This window comes from Talpa occidentalis, unplaced genomic scaffold, assembly GCF_014898055.3.
Source record: "Talpa occidentalis isolate TD23 unplaced genomic scaffold, MPIMG_talOcc4v2.1 talOcc4.14, whole genome shotgun sequence".
In the NCBI taxonomy this organism is placed as follows: domain Eukaryota; kingdom Metazoa; phylum Chordata; class Mammalia; order Eulipotyphla; family Talpidae; genus Talpa; species Talpa occidentalis.
The window spans coordinates 26,096,759-26,118,475 of NW_023601433.1; the positions used below are offsets into that span (position 1 = coordinate 26,096,759).

The 21,717-nt window shown below is 45.3% G+C and overlaps 1 gene segment (V, D, J or C); it reads left to right on the top strand.

Annotated features, from left to right (window-relative positions):
- Positions 1 to 17,949: 17,949 nt before the first annotated feature.
- On the top strand, positions 17,950 to 18,457 carry LOC119244020 (probable non-functional immunoglobulin lambda variable 5-48). The segment is given in 2 exon segments: positions 17,950 to 17,995; positions 18,102 to 18,457. Coding segments are annotated over 2 exon segments (402 nt in total).
- Positions 18,458 to 21,717: the final 3,260 nt, after the last annotated feature.

The following is a 21,717-nucleotide window of genomic DNA, read 5'->3' on the forward strand; positions in this document are numbered from 1 at the left end:
TAGGGAATGTGAGGAGACTGCCCATTGCAGTGGATGCAGAGGATGGAATTGCCTCTACTCCTGGGTGACCATCACCCCCTCCCTGGCCCTAGCAACATAACTTGAGGTTTCTCTGCTGTCTCTTGTCCTACTGACCAGTGGGCTCCATGCTCCTGACTATCTTTATGGGATCAAAGAAAATGCCTCCTTTCAAAGTGATTCCTCTTCCAAATCAACCAAAATTATTTTGTTTCCAAAAGCACAATAGTCCCTCTGTCCCTAGATGGAAGTGACAAGATGGGGCCAAAGGCAGCACGTGTGACCCAGGGAAAGTGGCCTCTACCAGCCCCATTGATGCCACCTGGGATCATCCTGGGCTTTACTGAGAACTCCCTGAGCTCTAAATAGAGAACAACTTTCTCTTTCATGAGAGGTTAGATGTGTGTGGAGCTCCTGTGTCCTCTGTAGAGAGCAAAGCCCTCCCCCAATTGAACAGAAGAACAGGCACCTCACATAGGAAGAGGAACAAATGGTAAATGAACGTAGAAACACCCCACATTATAAGGGGAGGGCTGGACTCTGAGCCCCAGTTTCAGTGGAAGGGTACCATGTTGCCACTGTACTCCAGAGGGCGCTGGTGCTCCCCAGTTCCTGAGCTGTGAGCTCCCCTCTTTGCTGCCTCTTGCAGGCGTTTCTGTGTATCACCTGGAGTAGCCCTCCCCAGTCTTTTTTATTCAGCTGGTGCCCAAGCTGAGCTAGCAGAAGGGGCTGTCTCAGCCCCCAGAAGGGGAAGATTTACATAGAGACCTCCCACCTGTGAATTGGGTGATCCATAAGAAGGGTTGCTGGCCTCAGTAGTGGCTGTGAGGCTCAGGAAGAGGACCGGGGAGAAATCTCACCGTGGCCTGGGCTCAGCCTTTCCTCACCCTCCTTGCTCTCTGCACTGGTGGGACCTGCAGGGAATTCTGGGAGGACACCTGGATGTCACCCCAGATAATGAACTCTCTTTCCTCCCTGGGAGAGAGGTCATTTCTGTCCTCATGACCTCTGTGTTCTGGTCTCCTTGCAGGGTCTTGGGCCAGTTTGAGCTGACTCAATCCCGCTCAATGTTGGGATTTCTGGGGCAGGAGGTCACCATCTCCTGCAGTGGCAACATTGGAAGCCACTACATTAACTGGTACCAGTAGCGCCCGGGCAGCGCCCCCACCATGCTGATCTATGGTGATGACCAAAGACCCTCAGGGGTTCCTGATCGGTTCACTGGTTCCAAGGACAGCTCCTCCAGTGCCGCCTCCCTGACCTTCTCTGGGCTGCAGCCTGAGGGTGAGGCCGACTACTACTGTCTGTCTAAGCTCACAGTGCCCCAGACCCACAAGGAGGTGAGACCAAAACTCCCAGAGCCTCCCCGACCTGGGTCTGCCCTCGGCCAGACCCCCCAGGGAGGGTTGTTCTTCCCAGTGCCTCCTGCTCCAGTGTCTGTATGGGATTGTTTGAGTCCTTCTGTTAGCTTTCCTCTTCCCCCACACCCATGTCTTGATGCATGCTTCTATATTTCCTTTGTGATCACTTCGTAAAGGTACCTTATTTCAAAACAGCATCTGTTCTCCTCAAGACTATTGACAGTGGGGGCTCATTGCCTGTGGGGGCTGCTCTGTGTCAAGAGTGTGTTTTCAAAAATACTGTGGCTCCACACACCACAGGCCAGTAGCCCCCTGGTCCCCCAACACAGCTCAAGACATTCCAGAATCCCCTGACTGGCAGAGAATCACTCCATTTGAGATCCACTGCATTAAAAGGACACTTTAACACCTTTAGGCTCCTTTGACTTTGCTTCAGTTTGTGCTATTCAGCGGCACAGAGGGGCATGTGTCATCTCTGTGCTCTGTCCCCCTCTATTAGACAGACAGTGACATGGAACTCAAGTGAGGTCAGAGCATCGTGACCCTGTCACATGGATACGCCTCTCAGCTGGAAGGTAGAGGCAAGTTTTGGTTAATGAGTGAGCTTCAATATTTACATAAATCACATGAAAATATAATGGATGCCCTTGTTTTGTCCTCTAGCAAGTATTATACACACATGTGATACAAAGATGAATAAAAAGCACAGGAAGCCTCAGAGGCATGGGGTTTGCACATCAGTGGGGTTGGCAGACAAGAGACTTGCAGGAGAGGGAGAAACTATGAGACAGCAGACACAGCCATGAGCAAATCAGCTGCCATGAAGAAGTTGTTGCTATAACACCTGCCCTCCTTCCACTGCACTGAGAGCCTATAAGATACTGTCACACATATGGAATAAACAGATTAAAGTTCAGCATGTGATCCTAGAATTTTAATATTTTATTTTTAATACCAAATTGCCCAAAGGAGATGGTGAGAAAATTCATGAAGGAATATTGACAAGTTTTAAATCTGTGTCCAGAGAAGATGTGACCCCTCCCAGGGCCTGTGGCTGAAGGAAACCAGCACATAGTGTGTGAGGGCACGTGCCGGTCTGGGCCTCGTACTACCCCAGTGTGTCCACCATGGACCTCCTGCCCCAGACTTGGGCCCTGCTCTCCCCTCACTTTCCCATCAGTCCCGCCACCCAATTCGATAAGCACTTGGGAGATTTCAACACAAGTTATGAGAGAGCTGATGACATATGTTACATTAATGGAATATGTTACGTAATGCACAGTAGTTTGTGGACTTTAAACATGTAAATACATGCCAGATCATAGGCCAAGCAAACTGTGAAAAGTTGTGTCCCTCAGACTTGACACCCTGTGTCTTCACTATGATCCCGGGTGTGCACCCTCTCTTCCCCCCCCCCCCACAGAGAACGTGTCACCTTGGGGATTATAGAAAGGACAGGAGTCAGGTTGTGAAGCCACAAGAGTGAGGGATGCTGGAGATCTGAGAACAAGGAAGGGTGTGAGGTGTGTGAGGGGACAGGGCAGACCCTGCAGCTCCTGAGGGGAGGCAGGGAATGGGGTTCATGCCCAGAGCAATGAGGATCCTGAAGGGTGTGAACAGCTACTGACCTGCCTGAGGTGAAGGAGGAGGATCCTCTGAATGACTAAGGAGAGAAAGTGTGATCACAGGTAATTTCTCAATACCCCCGAGTCAATAAATATAAGGAGATTTGCAAGGTGAAAGAGAGTAGGAAAAGGTGTGTTGAGAGGAGGGCATGGTTTCTGCTTTCAGTGTTCAGACGTTCCTGACCACCTGAAGAACATTAAATCCTCACATTTACTTGATATTCATTTCAGATAATGACTAAAATAGTACAGGAAGGAAAAATTTAAATACAAACAAAATATATGGATATGAATCAAAATTCTGACAGAAATATATGGCACAGTTACACAGACATTACATATGTAAAAATATAAAATCCATTTGCAGTTGGAGAAATACATTACTGTATTCACAGATTAAAGTATAAAGTCTTCCAATGCTTATATTGTAATGACTCGCTAAATTAAATCTACTCTGCACAGAAAATTAAATATTTATAAATAGTTACTGAATTGTTTCCTTTTGAATATGCCATTAGTTTATCCCTGGAACTTTCCATTTTGTGCCACTTACCTAAGGATAGTCCAAACCCCTTCACATCAGCTCAACTGTCCCATCATCTGTGACTCCTGACTATTTCACACCTGGATAATTTTTGTTTCTTCTAAAATTCACTCAAAATATTTCTGTATGTACATGTTTGCATGGACTAGGACTCCTCTGAAGAATGACCCTACAGTAACCAGCACAGTGTTATTAGAACCACAGCACCTGGGAATCAGACATGAGTGTGTGACTAGAGACAGTGACCTGGTGGTGGAGATACACCTGGGCTCTCATGCCCTTGGAAAAGGTGCAGTGTGACTTCATACCAGTAGGGGGCAATCTGTTATGAACCTGTGTTCCCTGCCAAGCCTCTAGGTGAGGCCTGTTCACTCAGGAAGCAGGCTCTGGGGCTGAGCCCTGAGTCCTTTGATGAGAACTCAGCAGCTGTGTCCTATCTGGCCTGACACAGTCCCCTGAGAGGGCACCTTTGTTGATGTCGGCAGTTGCTTCCTCCCTGGTTCTCCCAAGGGGTAAAACAAACTCCCCTTTTCCTCAGTGTCAGGTGTGAGCTGAGCTCCACCACCAAGGTAGACGGAGGTGCTGGGTAGTCCTCAGTGAACCGCTTGCATGCACAGCCCCTCCTGTGGCAGAGGGTGAGGAAAAAAAGGAGACCTGGGGCAACCCAGCCCCATGTGGGGCTCAGGGGTTGTGAGCACCATGGCCTGGACCCCTCTGTTCCTTGTGCTCCCCTCTCACTGCACAGGTAGGGAGAAACCTCAGAACAAGGATATTTTTCCTGCTTGTTCTCTGAATTCTATTTCAAATCCTGGGGAAATTTACCCAGAGTCCTGCTGCTATAACTCTGCATGTTTTTGTCTGCAAGTTCCCTCTCCTAGTCCCTGGTGACTCAGCCACCCTCCCTCTCTTCTTCTCCTGGAGCAACAGCCAGACTCACCTACAGCCTGAACAGTGGCAGCTATACCATACACTGGTACTGTAGGGGCAAAGGATGTCCTGAGCTAATTCCATGCAGTCTTTGTGGACTCCACCCCCACTCCAGACCAAAGCCATCAAGACATTGGAAAAGACAAATCCTGTCACCACCAAAGGGAAGGTGGCTGGGACCTGAGGGTGGAGTTAAGCAGCCAGATTGGGTATAAAAAACCAAACACGTGGGCCTTGGGGCTTGCTAGCTCTGTCACTCGCCTCCTGGCTTCAAGGTTCCTGGCTTGTGGCCAACTCTCAGAGTGCAGTTTGGGATTCCAGATTGGCGGATTGGGTAGGATGCATTATAACTTTGTCTCCCACTTTTCTCCCTGAGCTGTACATTTCCTCATTTCCCCTTCCCTTGTAAATAAACCTTTTATTCACCTTTCGCGTATGCCTGCAGTAGAGTATTGGTAGGTCCTTTTAAATGAGCGGGTGAGGACCCACAGTCAGGCACCCCGTTTTGTATTGGGGCTGCCCTATAACAATGTGACCCCTGCCACCATCAGGCAGAGGCCCTGACCAGGCCCTGTGAGGGATCAGTAAGCTATGTGAGCTCATTGGCATGACTCACCCTCCCTCCCTCCGAGTATGAGGGAAAGAAGAGGCTTAGGGAAGCTCTGCTTCAGCTGTGGGGACACAGAGAGCAGGCCTGGGAATGATTTCCACCAGGCCTGGTCCCTGCTCTTCCCGGTGCTCCTCTCTCAGCACAGGTGACAGGATTTGGGCAGGGACAGGAGCCTGGGAAGATGCTTGGGTTCCTGCTTCCTCCTTTTGTCTCTAGACCACAGCAACACCATCTCCGTGTCTCTCTCCTTTTTGGAATCCTGGGTGGGATATTTTTCTTTTTCTTTCTGGTATATTTCATGAGCATAATCCCTTCCAGCTCCATCCATGCAGCTGCGAATGACATGAGGTTTTTTTTTTTTTTTTTTTAATTGAGGAATGGGATTCCATTGTGTATATATACCACTTCTTCTTGACCCAGTCATCTATTTTTGGGCATTTGGGTTCCAGTAAGGGAATCTTAATACAAATGTGGAAATTAATGGTTATGGATTGTGCCATAAACCCAAGAGTTCATGTGATGAATTCCTAAAACCCCAATCACTTGAATGTGATCTTAACTGAAAAAGAGTGGCATAGATACACTAAGTTAAGATGAGGCCGGTAGGGGGAATCCCTGGTGCAGTGTGACCACCGTCCTTCAAAATGGACACTTGAGCAGAGACTTGCACACAGCAAGACTCTGGGGGGAGGAGGGAGGTCTGCTGCCTCAGGTGAAAGAACTCCTAGCAGCCAGGCCAGAGGTCAGGATCAGATCCCCCCAGGGCCTCCATATGGACCACAGGTGCACCATTGCCCAGGGCAGAGAGCTGTGCTGGGTGCCTGGGTAGGAGAGGGGTGGTGGGGAGGCCAGGGGAAATTATGCCACGTGAGGGAGGGGATCATGAGCCCCCAGACCTTGATGGAGGAGTGACAAGGAATCAGCCTCACTCTCAAGTGTCACTGTGCTGGACCAGGTGTGCACAAGTTCAGGAAATCACCTGGCACTCAGCCACAGAAGGAGGAAAGAGAATGGCTGAGGGTAAGTCCTCCAGGGTGATGGGAGACTCCATGACCTTGTATGTGTTGGTTCTTCCCAGGTGCCTCCTCCTGGCCCCCAGGCTCTGTCCATCTCCAGTGTGACTCCTCTGAGACTGTGCCTGCTCCTTTCTCCCCTCCATTCTTATGATGACAGGGAGGGGGCCCAGCTCCAATTATGTCACCCCTACTGTGACTCAGAAAACTGCAGCTTTCCCTGGAAGACTTCTTATTCAAAGAGCACTAACAGCTACACCCTCTGCTATAAATTAACCACACAGAAAAATGAGCATTTCCTCTTGGGGATGAAACGGGAGCTTCTGGAAAATCTAACCCCCTCTCAAACTATTGAGCAGAATCCTGTGCTGTGAGCCAGGTTCAGTTTTACCCCGCACTCTGGGAGATTTGTGTGAACCTGAAAGATTATTCAATACCTCTATCTCTATTGTTATCAAAGCAATGCTTAAAATGTTGTGAGGGTAACATTCCGTGATACAATGGCCCCCAAATTATCCTTCAAAAATCCAAGAACCTAGAAACAGCTTTAAAATCTGAAGTCATCACTGAAATTTTGCTTGCTGTCAAACCACAGCCAGGAATTGAGGGATTTCGCACACATGTTTTATTAGGATCTAAGAGCCAAGAAATTCAAAATGAAAAGAAGAGAAAATCAACAGACACCAGCCGTGAGATGATTCAGATTCTTATATGAATGCTAGATATTTTTATTCAACAATTATAAAATCCATTTTATGATCAAACACAGAAACTTGGTACAAGAGATAAAGGAGGGCAGAGCAACATGGCGGCGAGAAGACGCTGTGAGTAAGATCTCCCATTAAAAAAAAAAGTTAATAGGGAGGAAAAGCGGCAGGTCCCAGTGAGAACTGGGACACGGAAGATAAACGGACGACTCCGACTCCAGCAAACTACCCGAAGAAGAAAGTTTGCAAAAAAGAGGACTAGAAGGGAGGAAAGCACAGAACCCTGCTCCCCTCCCCCACCCCCAGAGTCGGCACTCTCCGACCAGCAGAGAGGAGGAAAAAAACAAACTAAAACGACCAACAAGAACAAACTACGCAGCAAGCGGGACTGTGAGTGGAAAGGAACTATTGCAGCCACCACACCCCGTGAACAGGAGCTGTGGAGAACCCTGCAGGATTCGCCGCAGCGGTGAGCGAACGGCTCGGGCGCCATTAGAGAAGAACAAAGACTCTGGAGACCCGCACACAGCCCCAGGCTGGCCAGTAAGCTTGCACGCTTGGCACCTTTGAAAAGCAAACGCGGAACAGGATCGCGGCTGCCCAGGTCCCTGCGCCTGCGACCTAGGCTTACGGGGAGACACGCGGAGGCCCTCACAGGGGTGAAAGTGCCTCACTGAGTAAGCAGGAACCAGGCGCCCAGGCACGGGAGCGGGGTGCAAAAGGTACCATTCCTGCGCCACTGACCTGGGCTACAGCCCGCGTCCTGGACCTGAGGGCTTTGGAACTGAGACCCGGGGCACGAAATTCGGGGCGTGGGTTCTCCACGACGGTGGGGCACAAGGCAGACACAGCACCCCAAAGCTGTTGAGGTTTACCCTACCATTCCCACTCTGTTCCCTGTCCCACTGGGTGGAAAAATCAGCTCCCCAAGGGCTCTAGGAGAGATCTCTGGCGCCACCTAGCGACTTGAAACGAGCAGAAGGCTCCTGGAGGTGCCAGTGGCCAGCTGGGAAGTTAGCCCACGCCAGGCCACTTCCGACCAGTAGTCTGAGCCCACAGGGGGAGTGGGCACCCACAGCAGGGCAGACCAGGTGCGCAGAAGAGTGTGCCTGAGACGGGAAGTGCAGGGAGTGCACCCCGCATCGCCATTTTAGAACAGGGACATTTGTTCAGTAAAGACTGCCTGCAGAAGGCTCCCTCAGGAGCCAGAGGTGAGCAGGGAAGCTCGCCCACGCCAGGCCCCTTCTGGCCTGCAGTCCAAACCCAGAGGGGGAGCAGGAACCCACCGCCAGGGCAGACCAAGCACACAGGGGAGTGTGTCCCCACATCAGCATTTTAGAACAGGAACCTTTCTTCAGAAAAGTCTGCTTGAAACAGACAGATGGCCCCTGGAGGAGCCAGAAGGGAGCGGAGAAGCTCACCCAAGATGCCGGCCAGTCCCAGCAACACAGTGTCCCAATGCATACAACAAATTAGAAAACAGACAGTTGGGAGTAGAAGAACCACACGCAACCTAACGACTCCTCAGGAAAAAAGCACACCACAAAAAGAAAACTACCCCCCAGGTTGCAACAACAGTAACTTGGAAGAACTTCTGAGCCTTCCAGGAAGAGAATTTAAAATTGCCGTGATAAAAAAAAATGACAGAACTCATAAAGGAAAACAATGATCAGAAGAAGGAAATTGAGTCCCTAAAGAGGGAAAACAATGGTCAGAAGAATGAAATTGAGTCCCTAAAGAGAGAAGCAAAAGAAACGCAGGAGATCAAAGAATTAATGGAGGAACTAAAGAACTCTGGGAAAAGCAAAGAAAGCAGAATAGATGAAATGGAAGAACGAATAATTACTCTTGAAGACACAGAAATAAAAAGAACCAAAACAGAAAAGGAAAGAGAAGTACGAAGGAAAAGAACGAAGAAAGACTTCGGGAACTATCTGACTCCATGAGGAAAGGAAATATAAGAGTTATAGGAATTCCAGAAGGAGAGGAGAGAGATGTAGGAACAGAGAAAATATTCCAGGAGATAATTGAAGAGAACTTCCCAAATGCGAAGAAGGAGCTGAAAATTGATATACAAGAAGCAAGAAGAACACCAAACTTCCACGACGAAAGGAAAAACACAGCAAGACACATAATAGTAAAGCTCCCAAGAATCCAGGACAAGGAAAAAATAATGAAGCTGACAAGAGGGAAGAAACAGATAACATTCAAAGGAAAACCAATCAGGCTGACATCAGACTTCTCTGAAGAAACACTACAGGCAAGGAGAGAGTGGAGGGACATAGTCAACAGACTCCAAGAAAACAGATGTCAACCAAGAATACTCTATCCCACAAAGCTCTCCTTCCTCTATGAAGAAAGAATATGGACCTTCCCAGACAAAGAAAAACTCCGGAATTTCATTACGACTAAACCCCCACTCCAAAAAATACTACAAGGAATCCTAAAGCCAGAACCTCAGAGGGACGAATAACAACGAAAGAAGACCAAAAAAAAAAAAAAAAAAAAAAAGATATTAAAAGAATAAATAAATAAAATCAAAGGAAAGACAAACACAATGGCAAATACAGATGCTAACATATCAATATTAACTCTAAATGTAAATGGATTAAACTCTTCAATAAAAAGACACAGAGTTGCAGCCTGGATTAAGAAACAAAACCCAACCTTTTGCTGTCTCCAGGAAACACATTTAGCTACAAAAGATAAAAATAGGCTCAAAGTTAAAGGATGGAAAACAATCCTACAAGCAAATGGACCAAAAAAAAAAGCAGGAACAGCTATACTTATATCAGATAAAACAGACTTCAAACTCAAAAAAATAAAAAGAGACCCCGATGGTCACTACATTATGATCAAGGGGACAATACTTCAAGAAGAAATAACACTCATTAACATATACTCACCAAACGAAGGAGCACCAAAATATATCAGACAACTGTTGTCCTCTCTGAAAACAGACATCAGAGAAAACACATACGTAGTGGGAGACTTCAACACACCACTATCAACAATGGATAGATCAACAAGACAAAAAATAAGTAAAGAAACTAAAGCTCTAAATAAGGACCTAGAGCATTTGGGCTTAACAGACATCTATAGAACACTAAACCCAAAAAAAAACGGAGTACACATTTTTCTCAAGCGCACACGGATCATTCTCCAGGATCGATCACATGCTGGGGCACAAGACAAACATCAACAGATACACCAAGTTTGAAATCATACCAACCATTTTTTCTGACCATGAAGGCATCAAACTAGAAATAAACCATAAAAAGAAGGCAAGGAACTATCCTACCTCATGGAGATTAAAAACCACACTACTGGAAGACCACTGGACTAACGAGGAGATCAAAGAAGAAATTAAAAAATTCTTTGAATTGAATGACAAGGAGGACACTAATATCCTAAATGTATGGGATGCAGCAAAAGCAGTAATAAGAGGAAAATATATAGCAATAGAACTCACATCAAAAAACAAGAAAGAACTCAAAGAAACAACCTAATCTTGAAGCTCAGAGATCTAGAAAAAGAACAACAAAAAAACCCCAAAACCAGTAGAAGAAAAGAAATAATAAAAACCAAAGCAGAAATAAATGAAATTGAAACTAAAAAAACAATCCAAAAGATCAATGAAACCAAGAGCTGGTTCTTTGAAAAAATCAATAAAATAGACAAACCCCTAGCCAGGCTCACAAAGGAAAAAAGGGAGAAAGCACAAATAAACAGGATCATAAATGAAAGAGGAGAAATCACAACGGACACAGCAGAAATCAAAAGAATAATCAGAAACTACTATGAACAGTTATATGGAAACAAGTTCTACAATCTAGAGGAGATGGACAAATTCCTACAACTCTACAATACCCAAAGCTAGATAAAGAAGAAATAGAACACCTAAACAGACCAATTACAAGCAGCGAAATTGAAATGGTAATCAAAAACCTTCCCAAAAACAAAAGCCCAGGACCTGATGGATTTACAAATGAATTCTACCAAAGATTCAGAGACGAATTAGTGCCTATCCTTCACAAACTCTTCCAAAAAATTGAGAAGGAAGGGACAATACCAAACACGTTCTATGAAGCCAACATTACACTAATACCAAAACCGAATAAGGACAACACAAAAAAGGAAAACTACAGGCCAATCTCCCTAATGAACACTGATGCAAAAAATCCTCAATAAAATTTTAGCTATCAGAATCCAACAATGTATCCATAAGATAATTCACCACGACCAAGTAGGATTCATTCCAGGGACACAAGGATGGTTTAACATCAGAAAATCAATCAACGTTTTCCAACACATCAACAAAAAGAAATATAAAAAACATATGATAATATCAACAGATGCTGAGAAAGCTTTCGACAAAGTGCAACACCCATTCATGATAAAAGCCCTTGAAATTCTTGGGATACAAGGAACATACCTCAACATCATAAAGGCCATCTATGACACGCCAACAGCCAGTATCATCCTCAATGGTGAAAAGCTGAAAGCAATTCCATTAAGATCTGGAACAAGACAAGGATGTCCACTCTCACCACTGCTTTTCAATATAATACTGGAAGTCCTAGCCAGAGCAATAAGACAAGAGAAAGACATCCAAGGAATCCAAATAGGAAAAGAAGAAGTCAAACTATCACTATGTGCAGATGATATGATAATATACATAGAGAACCCCAAAAACTCCACAGAAAAACTAATTCAACTTATCAATCAATTCAGTAAAGTGGCAGGATACAAAATCAACAAGCAAAAGTCAGTAGCCTTCCTATACACAAACAATAAATCTGAAGAAGAAGAAATCAAAAAAACCATCCCTTTTATTATCGAAACAAAAAAAATCAAATATTTGGGAATAAATCTGACAAAAGAGGTAAAGGACCTATACAAAGAAAATTATAAAACACTGTTAAAAGAAATAGAAGAAGACACAAAGAAATGGAAAGACATCCCCTGCTCATGGATTGGAAGAATAAACATTATTAAAATGGCCATCCTACCAAAAGCAATATACCGATTCAATGCTATTCCAATCAAAATTTCAATGTCATTCTTCAAAGAAATAGAACAATTATTGATGAAATTCATATGGAATCACCAAAAACCCCGAATAGCCAAAGCTCTCCTGAAAAAAAAAGAAAGAAATGGAGGCATCACACTCCCAGACTTCAAACTATACTACAAAGCCATAATCATCAAAACTGCATGGTATTGGAACAAGAACAGACACACAGACCAATGGAATCGAATAGAAAATCCAGAAATAAACCCACAGATTTATGGTCAACTAATCTTTGACAAAGGAGCAAAGACTATGCATTGGAACAAAGAAAGTTTGTTCAATAAATGGTGCTGGGAAAACTGGGTTGCTACATGCAAAAGAATGAAGCTTGACCACTACCTCACACCATACACAAAAATCAACTCAAAATGGATTAAAGAACTAGACATAAGACCTGAAACCATAAAATACATAGAAGGAAATATAGGTGAAACACTATGTGATTTGCATATCAAAGACATCTTTACAGACACATCACCCAAAGCAGTGATAGTGAAGGCAAAGATAAACAGCTGGGACTACATCAAATTAAAGAGCTTCTGCACAGCAAAAGAGACAATAACAAAAACAAAGAGAAACCCCACCAACTGGGAGAACATTTTTGCACCCAACGCTAATAATAAAGGACTGATCACAAAAATCTGCAAAGAGCTGATGAGACTCAACAACAACAAAGAAAATAACCCAGTCAAAAAATGGGCAGAAGAGCTAAAAAGAAACTTCTCTGAAGAGGAAATGCAAATGGCCAACAGACATATGAAAAAATGTTCAACATCACTTGTAATCAGGGAAATGCAAATCAAAACTACCATGAGATACCATCTTACACCAGTGAGAATGGCACATATTAAAAAAACTAGCAACAACAAATGTTGGCGAGGGTGTGGAGAAAAAGGAACTCTCCTGCACTGTTGGTGGGAATGCAAACTGGTCCAACCACTATGGAGAGCTGTGTGGAGATTTCTGGACCTACTAAACATAGAGCTTCCATATGATCCAGCAATTCCACTCCTAGGTATTTACCCAAAGGACACAGAAACATCAATTCCAAAGAACACCTGCACCCCTATGTTTATAGCAGCACTGTTTACAATAGCTAAGCTTTGGAAACAGCCCAAATGCCCAAAAATAGATGACTGGATCAAGAAGATGTGGTACATATATACCATGGAATATTACTCAGCATTCAAAAAAGATAAACACATGCAATTTGCAGCAACATGGATGGCGCTGGAAGGGATCATGCTCAGCGAAATAAGCCAAAAAGAAAAAGAAAAATACCGGATGGTCTCACTCATAGCAGGAATCTAGAAAACTTAAATAAGGGATCAGGAAAATGAATAACTATAAGAAAGTGAAAATCAAAATCAACAAAAAACTATGAACCAGAGACACTTTTTGGGGGGTGGGCTGCGGGAGGGGAGGTATTGGGGTCAGAATGGGGCATGTGCAGTTGTATGGGGGAATATAAAAATAAAATTTATTATTAAAAAAAAAGATAAAATAAATAAATAAATAAATAAAAATAAATAAATAAAAAAAGATTAAAAACAAACAAAAAAAAGAGATAAAGTAGAAAATCTCAGAATTTAGAATTCTTAAACAGAAACTAAGAGAAAAAAATAAAACTGGAAAAATACAAGTGATCAAATTTCTGAATGAAAACTCTCTTCAGCAACTCAAGTATAGGAAACAATTATTCATATAAAGTCAAAGTATCAAGATTTCTTTGCATTCTTCCCCACATCGCAAATATTCTCCTGTGTGTGTCACCAGGAGGCACTGTGGGACTTCGCAGAGTTGTCAAGGCTGTAGTGACACTCATATGGTTCTAAGTGACTGATCCCTGGCTGTGCTCATGACCCCGGTGAGAGGTGAGAGCAGGAACTTCCTCCCAAGGGACAAACTCAGACACCCAAACACTCCAGGCCTCCTCCTGAGAGTGAAGCTACAAATTAGCTGAGGATCCAGAAGTGAATGGTGGTATAGACACACAGTTGCATAATGTACCCCCAAAACACTCTTTACCCAGGAAGCTGAGAGAATAAAGGGACATCACAGACACCAGCCACAGCTGTGAGTTCAGGGGACCTTTGGAAAGTCTCTACTGTGGCCTGGACTCCTCTGTCCTGCTCCCCCTCCTCACTCACTGTTTAGGTTCATGGATTTCAGAGACAAGACTTTGGAGGTATCTTTCCCGTCTTTTTACTTCTTTCTGATGTAGTTGTTTCTTTTTCAGGATCCAGTTCTCAGAGTTGGTGACGTAGGACCTCTCACTGACTGTGTCCCCAGGAGGTACAGTCATTCTCATCTGTGGTTCTGGCACTGGAGAGGTCACCAATGGTCACTGTGCATACTGCTTCCAGCAGAAGCCTGTCTAAGCCCCATAATGATTTACCAGACAAGCAACGACCTTCCAAGGTCACAGCCCAAGGATGAGGCTGAGGACTGCTGCTCTCTGCACTCTAGTAGGTATAGCAGTGAGGTGGGCGCACTGACCTGCACTTCCTTGAGTCTGGCTGTGAGTGTGATCACCGATATCAGCATGACACTCCACACAGCTGAGCTCCCAGGTAGCCTGAACGTAACTAGCTAGGGAGGACTAGGTATGAATTGATTTCCATTCCCAGTGAGTCCTACTGTGGAAGAATTCTTGAGAATGACTTGAGAGACACCTTTCCAGAAAGAGTAGAATCCAAGTCTTCTATATTCCTGGAAGAATTGTAACTTCACGGTCAAATCTAAGGGCTGAAATCAAAAGCATATTCTTCAGAAGAATCATCTTCAATGATTTCCTTCCTCACTGAAGAGTTAGCAAATACAACAAAACCAAAACAAACAGACACAAATCTCTCCTATTCTGTGTTACTAAACCTTGTTCATTTTAATGCAATGCAACTGTGTTGCATTTTAAACTATAAGGTCTTGGGAAGGAGTCTTCTTCCCAAATGTGGTTGTTAAATTGCTTACCCTAGGAAGATATGTTGAGGTGGAAATATCTAGAACTTCAGAATATGGTTTTATTTTAAATATTGTTTCAAAGATGACGTCTTTGAAATCTAATCTAATAGTGCCCCTAGTGACAGGGAGACACAAGAAGATCCCTTTGAGGCAGGAATTGTAGCTGCTCAGCAGTAGATAAAGAAAATCCAAAGATTTCAGGTAAATCACTAGTAACTCTGAAGAGGCAAAGAAAAATTCCACTCACCATTGCAGATGGGACAAGACCCTGGTATTCAGATTTTGGATTGTAGACTCCTGAGTTATAAGACAAGAATTTTCTACTCTCTAGGTTACCCCGTGTGGTGCATTGTTACAGCATCACTAGGAGGCTAACACACCAGACAATGTAACCATTATGAATTTGCAGCATTTCTATCATCTTCATCCTCAAAGTTTTCAAAAGTGACCATCATATTTCTGCTTGCATTCATACCTTTCAAGGATTGCTGTCATTATTTAAGGTAATTAAAAATAAATCTCCATATTTAAAAATGCATAGCAATTTATAGTGATAGTATTGTTTTGTGATTAGTATTACTTCATTGTAGTATTGTGAGTAATACAATTTGTTGTATTACTTTAATGCAAAAGAATCATTGTTGGGCCTCCCTGGTGGTGCAAGGGGTTAAGATGCAACCTATGAAGCAATCCTCTGCCACTGTAACTCAAGTTCGATCCCCAGCCAGGGAGCAACCCACATAGCACAGCAGACCTCTCCTGTCTCGCCCGCTGCTCCCCTCAGCAGTGTATTTCAGTCAGTCTGCCTGTTCTGTTCCCCACTCTGTCTCTGGTGAATCCTTTCTCCCCCCACACCTCTGGCCTGTAACCCAGTTCATGTATGTATAAATAAATAAATCTTTAAAGAAAAGAATCATTGTTAAAGAATCAGTTGCTTATTACTATCAATCAACAAGTGATAATCACCTTGTACTTACTGAACCACTTCAGCCATTTCTTTGGATTTTTGTGTGGCATTGAGGAGATGTCTTCCATTGTCAGTAGGGAATCTGGACTCATGTAGAACACGCAGAACAGGGAGGCAGGGAGGTAGTTGCCTGGGCAGGGTGAGGGTAATGTAAGAGGAAGTTAGGAAAAGGGTATAGGTAGGCAGTTAGGAACATGGTGCCCAAGCCCCAGGTGCATTTATTAGCCCAATCCAGAAATACTCACAGACCAAGAGCACCCCACCACCGCCGCCGCCTACCGGCCCAGTGCAAAGTGGAATGTCAGAACACCAACACAATAACACAATGCTAAAGCAAGAGGCCAAAGCTAGTTTGGGAAAGGTAGGCCAGATGATGTGGGCAAACTCAGCGAGCCTCAGGGACCCTGCAGGCCCAGCCAATCAGCAAGAGACACAACAGAGACACCCAGTGACCAACCCCCCATTGCTTGCCCACAATACACACATAAGCACCTATTTCTCCCCTGTCAGAGGCTGCCCACTCTGGACCCCTCTCCACTAGAAAGGCTTTCCTGTCCTTCCTCTTATCTATCAATACATCTCTTTGGTCTCAACTTTGAATTGTTTCTCCCCCAAAGAGAACACCCAAGAAAGATTAAAGCTGGGGTCCTCGGTCCCGGCCTGCACTTAAAAACCCCTGATTCAGAAAGAATAGACTGAAGAGTGAGGAACACTTCACGAGAGAGCCACCAGGGACTCATGCTATAGACACCAGTGTTCCTCCAACTCTAACCTGTGATGTGCTCAGGAGATGTTGAGGGTCTTGTAGAGTGTGGGTTCTGCCTCAGAGAATCTAGGATAGGGCCTAGATTCCCTAATTTAAACATTCCTCAAAAACTTCACAGGCATTTTTTCTATTTTCAGCAAAATAGAAGAAAATCAAGGGGATTATGCAAATTGAATAAATTAGAAGGAAAAGGAGAAATGTTAGAAGACGTCGTTCAACAATGTGGAGAAATTTAAGAAAACAAGCAGCTGAATACACAACTCAAAACGAAAATATAAAAGTTGACTTTGATGACAGAACTGAGGTTGCAGAGGAGAGGAGGGTGGGGATGGTCTAGGAGTCCTAGATGGTGGTTTCTCTTTTCTTTAATTAAAAAAAAAATGAATTAAACAACTACACAGACAAGGAAAAACTGACTTCTTGACTGAAACAATGTAAAAGTTGAAGACAATGAAGCAAAATTTTAAAGTAAAAAAAAGAAAATATACTACCAACCTAAAATTGTATGCTCAGTGTCTCCTTCACAGGATTCCTGGAGGGTTAAATTCCCTCTTCACTTGAATATTTCATGTGTGGCCCCAATCAGCTGCCACGTTCATCTGTTCTAGCAGCAGATACTCCAGGAATTTTTCCTCCCAATTCTCCCTGAATCCTGTTTCTGTCCTTACTTCTATGCCCATGATTTAAACATCAAGGCAGGGAATTGAAAGAGAATTTATTTTTCTATAGAAACAATCTGAGTTGAAAACCAGGATCTTTCAAATACTACAGAAGCGTCGTAGACACAGCTTCAGAATTTCTGTGTATGTGGTGTATGATCCCACTAGTCCACCAACTACCACTAGGATCAAGTCAGTGAGGGTCCAGGCTCACACCCCCCACTTCCCAGTGAGAATCACCCCCAGGAGTTGCATGCATAGCAGTCTAGCAAAGAAGTGAGGTGTTTAGTTCCCACGAAGGAGGGTGGTTCTCCTCCGGACCAGCAGGGGGCGCCTGGAGACCACCTCCAGAAGCGACTGCAGGACAGGATCTTGCAGCTGAGCATCCTCCACTGACTAGAGGCCCCAGGACTGGGTCTTTGGTTTCTTGTGGGAACAAGGCAGCCCCATTCTCTGTAGTCCGGACAAGTCATCTGCCAAGGTTCTCTGTGTAGACCTGGCAATGGCTTCCTCCCTGGCCCGCTCCTGGGGAAAACTACTCATCACACCCTCCTCCCTGTCCCAGAGCCTCAGATGTGGAAGGTGCAGTGGGGAGAGGCAGTGAGTGGGACATATTTGCATGTGCAGCCCCTCCTATGAGGCATGTGGAGAGGGGATAAGAGAGGCCTGGGGCATCCCAGCTTGACCTCTGTAGGGCACTAAGGGATTGTAAGCACCATGGCCTGGATCCCTCTCTTCCTCCTGCTCCTCTGTCACTGCACAGGTAGAGACAGGACTCAGAGACCCCAACTAGCCTGGTCTGAATCATTCCCAGTATATTCTGGACTCGTCCAGGACTGATCTTCATTTGCATGTGTCTGTGTCTGCAGGTTCCCTCTCCCAGCCTATGCTGACTCAGCCGCCCACCCTCTCATCTTCTCCTGGAGCAACAGCCAGACTCACCTGCACCCTGAGCAGTGGCTTCAGTGTTGGCAGCTATACCATATACTGGCACCAGCAGAAGCCAGGGAGCCCTCCCCAGTATCTCCTGTACTACTACTCAGACTCAGGTAAACACCAGGGCCCAGGGGTCCCCAGCCGCTTCTCTGGAGCCAAAGACACCTCGGCTAATGCAGGCCTCCTGCTCATCTCGGAGCCGCAGCCTGAGGATGAGGCCGACTACTACTGCAGCATATGGGATGGTAACTCTAATTCTTCACAGTGCTCCAGACCCAGGGGGAAGTGAGACAAAAACCTCCCCACTGCTCTGCTCTGCTCACAAAGGGAGCCCGGAGGACCTTCCACACCCACATGGGTGGGCTCTCACCCTGCACAGACAGAGCCTCATACACTTTCCTCAGCCTGGGAGACCCTCAGGGTCTGGGCCCGTCCATGTCAGCAGGGACGTGGGCCCACAACGCTCATCCCTTGATGCCCAGGTTCCGTTCCCAACTTTGGGGAGCACTTAATCTTTCACTGTTCACATCTGAGTGGGAGATTAGAACATTGTCTCCTCGTAGGGTTATGAGAAGATTAAATGTGTCATAGGTGTGTTTTCATGTGTGTCTAATCCAGCTGCCACGTCATCTGTTCTAAGAGCAGAGTCTCCAGGATTTTCTCTCCCTAGATATCCCTGACTCCTGTTCCTTTCTTTACTCCTATTCCCATGATTTAAACATCAAGGCAGGTAACTTAAAAAGAATTTTTTTTCCACTGTAAACAATCTGATTGAAAAACCTTGACTTTTCAAATACTAGACAGCGTCATAGGCATCACTTCTGAATCTCTCTCTGTGTAGTATCAACACCGAGTACTCACCTCTCTTCCTGATGAGTAGAGCACATAGGATGGGGACACAGGACATGGAAACACAATTGGGATCCTGGTGGTAAGATCGGACAGTGCTGACCCCCATCCTGGCCACAAATGCCCACTGAGCTCTCCTCTCACCCAGACCCTGGCCCCCTCTATTGTGCCGAGAGCCTGGAGGTGGATCCCAACCACTCAGATAATGTGGACTCAAGGGAAGAAGCCCTTTGTGTGGAGATGTGAGCAGAGCTGGACATATTTACAGAAATCAATGATGTTCTCTTCCACCCCATGGGCCACTAGGGGTTGCCAACTCTGGTAACTGGGTAAGGGCAGGTGAGGACCCAGAGACTGTGCCTCTTAAAAAAGAAGGTAAAAGTAATGGGTCCTTCAAAATCTTGTCCTCAGTGCCTTCCTGTGTATGAATGTGTGGAGGGGGGCTGGTGGGTGGGGAGCAGGAAAGTCAGGTTTTGTAGCCTCATGAGCAAAGAGGCTCTAAGATTGACTGACATGGAATATTCTGCACCAAAAAAAAAAAAAACAGATTTCTTAAAATTCTAGAGCACCTGTTGCTGCTTTATTTTATGTCTAATTTCAATCTTCACGGCATTGTTTTTTATAGACAATGAAAAATCTTTCCCCCTGACTCATACTCACTCAACTCACCAGCCTCCTCAGAATAATTCCATTTTGTGGTGACATTCAATGAAGAACTCTGGACTGCTCCCCAGGGCTCCTCTGTGACCTGCCTGAATTGAAGGAGGAAGATCCTCTGAATGACTGAAGAGAGAATGTGTAATCTCAGATATTTGCTCAAGATCCCTGAGTCAAGGAATTTACAAGCTGGAAGAGGAGATGAAACAGAGTTGTTTAGGAAATGGGTTGTGGTTTCTGCATTCAACTCTCCATGCACTCAAAACAACTGTGGGAACATTAAATTGTCATATTTAATTGTTATTAAATTAAGACAGAGTGTAAATCAGGGAGGATCATTTTATTTACAATACAAACAAATTGTACGTGACCAAAGACAAGTCTAACAAAAAAAAAAATGGCACAGATATAAAAAACTAAAATCTTAATATTATACAACTCCATAAGTAACTTCCAAAAATAAGTTACAGTTTTCACTGGTGTGAAGTTTCCAAAGCCTTTTATTGCAACCAATCACTGAATCAAATATAACCTGTAAGCAAAATTAAGTGTGTTACATGATATTTTAAATATTTGCTGAATTATCCTCTGTTGAATATGCTATTGGGGTTATTCCTAGGAATTCCCACTCTGTGGCATTACCTGAGCTTCCTCTAAATCCCTTCACAGCTCCCTGGCCCATTCTTGGTGGCACCCGACTTGATACACATCTGGATCATTTAACATTTTGTATAATGTCCTCAAAATGGTTTTAAATGTACTTGTTTGAGGCTGATGACAGTAAACAAATACAAGGTATGAGAATCACAAGCCCTAGGGTGAGAGCCTGGAGGTGTGAACAGAGACATTTTCTCCCTGAGCTGCAGGCACCAGGGGGGCTCTGAGGGCTTTCAGCTATGGTGACGTGTGCCCCGAGGCCAGGGCCGGGGGCACTGTGGGTCTGCCCTATGTCCTACACACAGCAGTTCAGTGAGGATTTCACACCAAGGAGTCTGGGCTGGGGACTGGGTCTTGCGCTCCCTGAGGGGAACTCAGCAGCTATGTTCTCTCTTGCTTAGTACTCTCCCTGCACAGGGGTCTTTGTGCGGGGGCCAGCAGGTGCTTCCTCCCAGGGGTCTCCCGAGGGTGAAGCAAACCTCCCTCCTCATTGTGGGGTGTGAGCTGAGCTCCAGCACCATGGGTCAGAGAAGGGCTGGGCAGCCCCTGGATGGAACCCCATTTGCATGCACAGCCCCTCACATGACAGAGGGTGGGGAAGAAAAGGAGGTCTGGGGCAGCCCAGCCCCATGCGGCGCTCAAGGTCTGTGAGCACCATGGCCTGGACTCCTCTTCTCCTCGTGCTCCTCTCTCACTGCTCAGGTGGGAACAGGCCTCTGAGACCCGGAACTATCCCTAGTTTGAACCATTACCCCTGATCCCACACCCATCTAGGACTGATCTTTGTTTGCATGCGTCCGTCCGTGTGTGCTAATTCCCTCTCCCAGCCTGTGCTGACTCAGTTGCCCTCCCTCTCTGCATCTCCTGGAGCAACGAGGTTCACCCGCACCCTGAGCAGATTTCAGTGTTGCTAGTTCCTGGAGGCACCAGCACCATCAGAAGCCAGGCCGCCCTCCTCCAAATGTACTGTTGTATAAATTCAGCTCAACAAGCACTGGACTCTTGGTCCTGACATCTAATCTGGAGCCAGACATCTCGGCCAATGCAAGACTCATTTTCATTTCTGGGCTGCAGCCTGAGCACAAGGCTCACTGTCACTGTGTGATTGGACACGGTGGTGCTTCTCACCGTGACAACCAGCACATCACGTATTGGGACAAAATCCTCCCTCTGCTGAGGCTTCTGGAACATACTCCATCGATTTTCAGAACACGAATGTCCACTTCCTCTAGGTCGTAAAATATTCTGATCACAGTGGCCTGCTTCCCAATTCCCCACCCATTGTTTCTGAAGTCTCAGGAAAAGCAAAACTAAATAAAACTGAAAAAAAAATAATGCTTATGACTCCACTGTGTCTTTGTCAGTTGATTCAGGATTGATCATTTC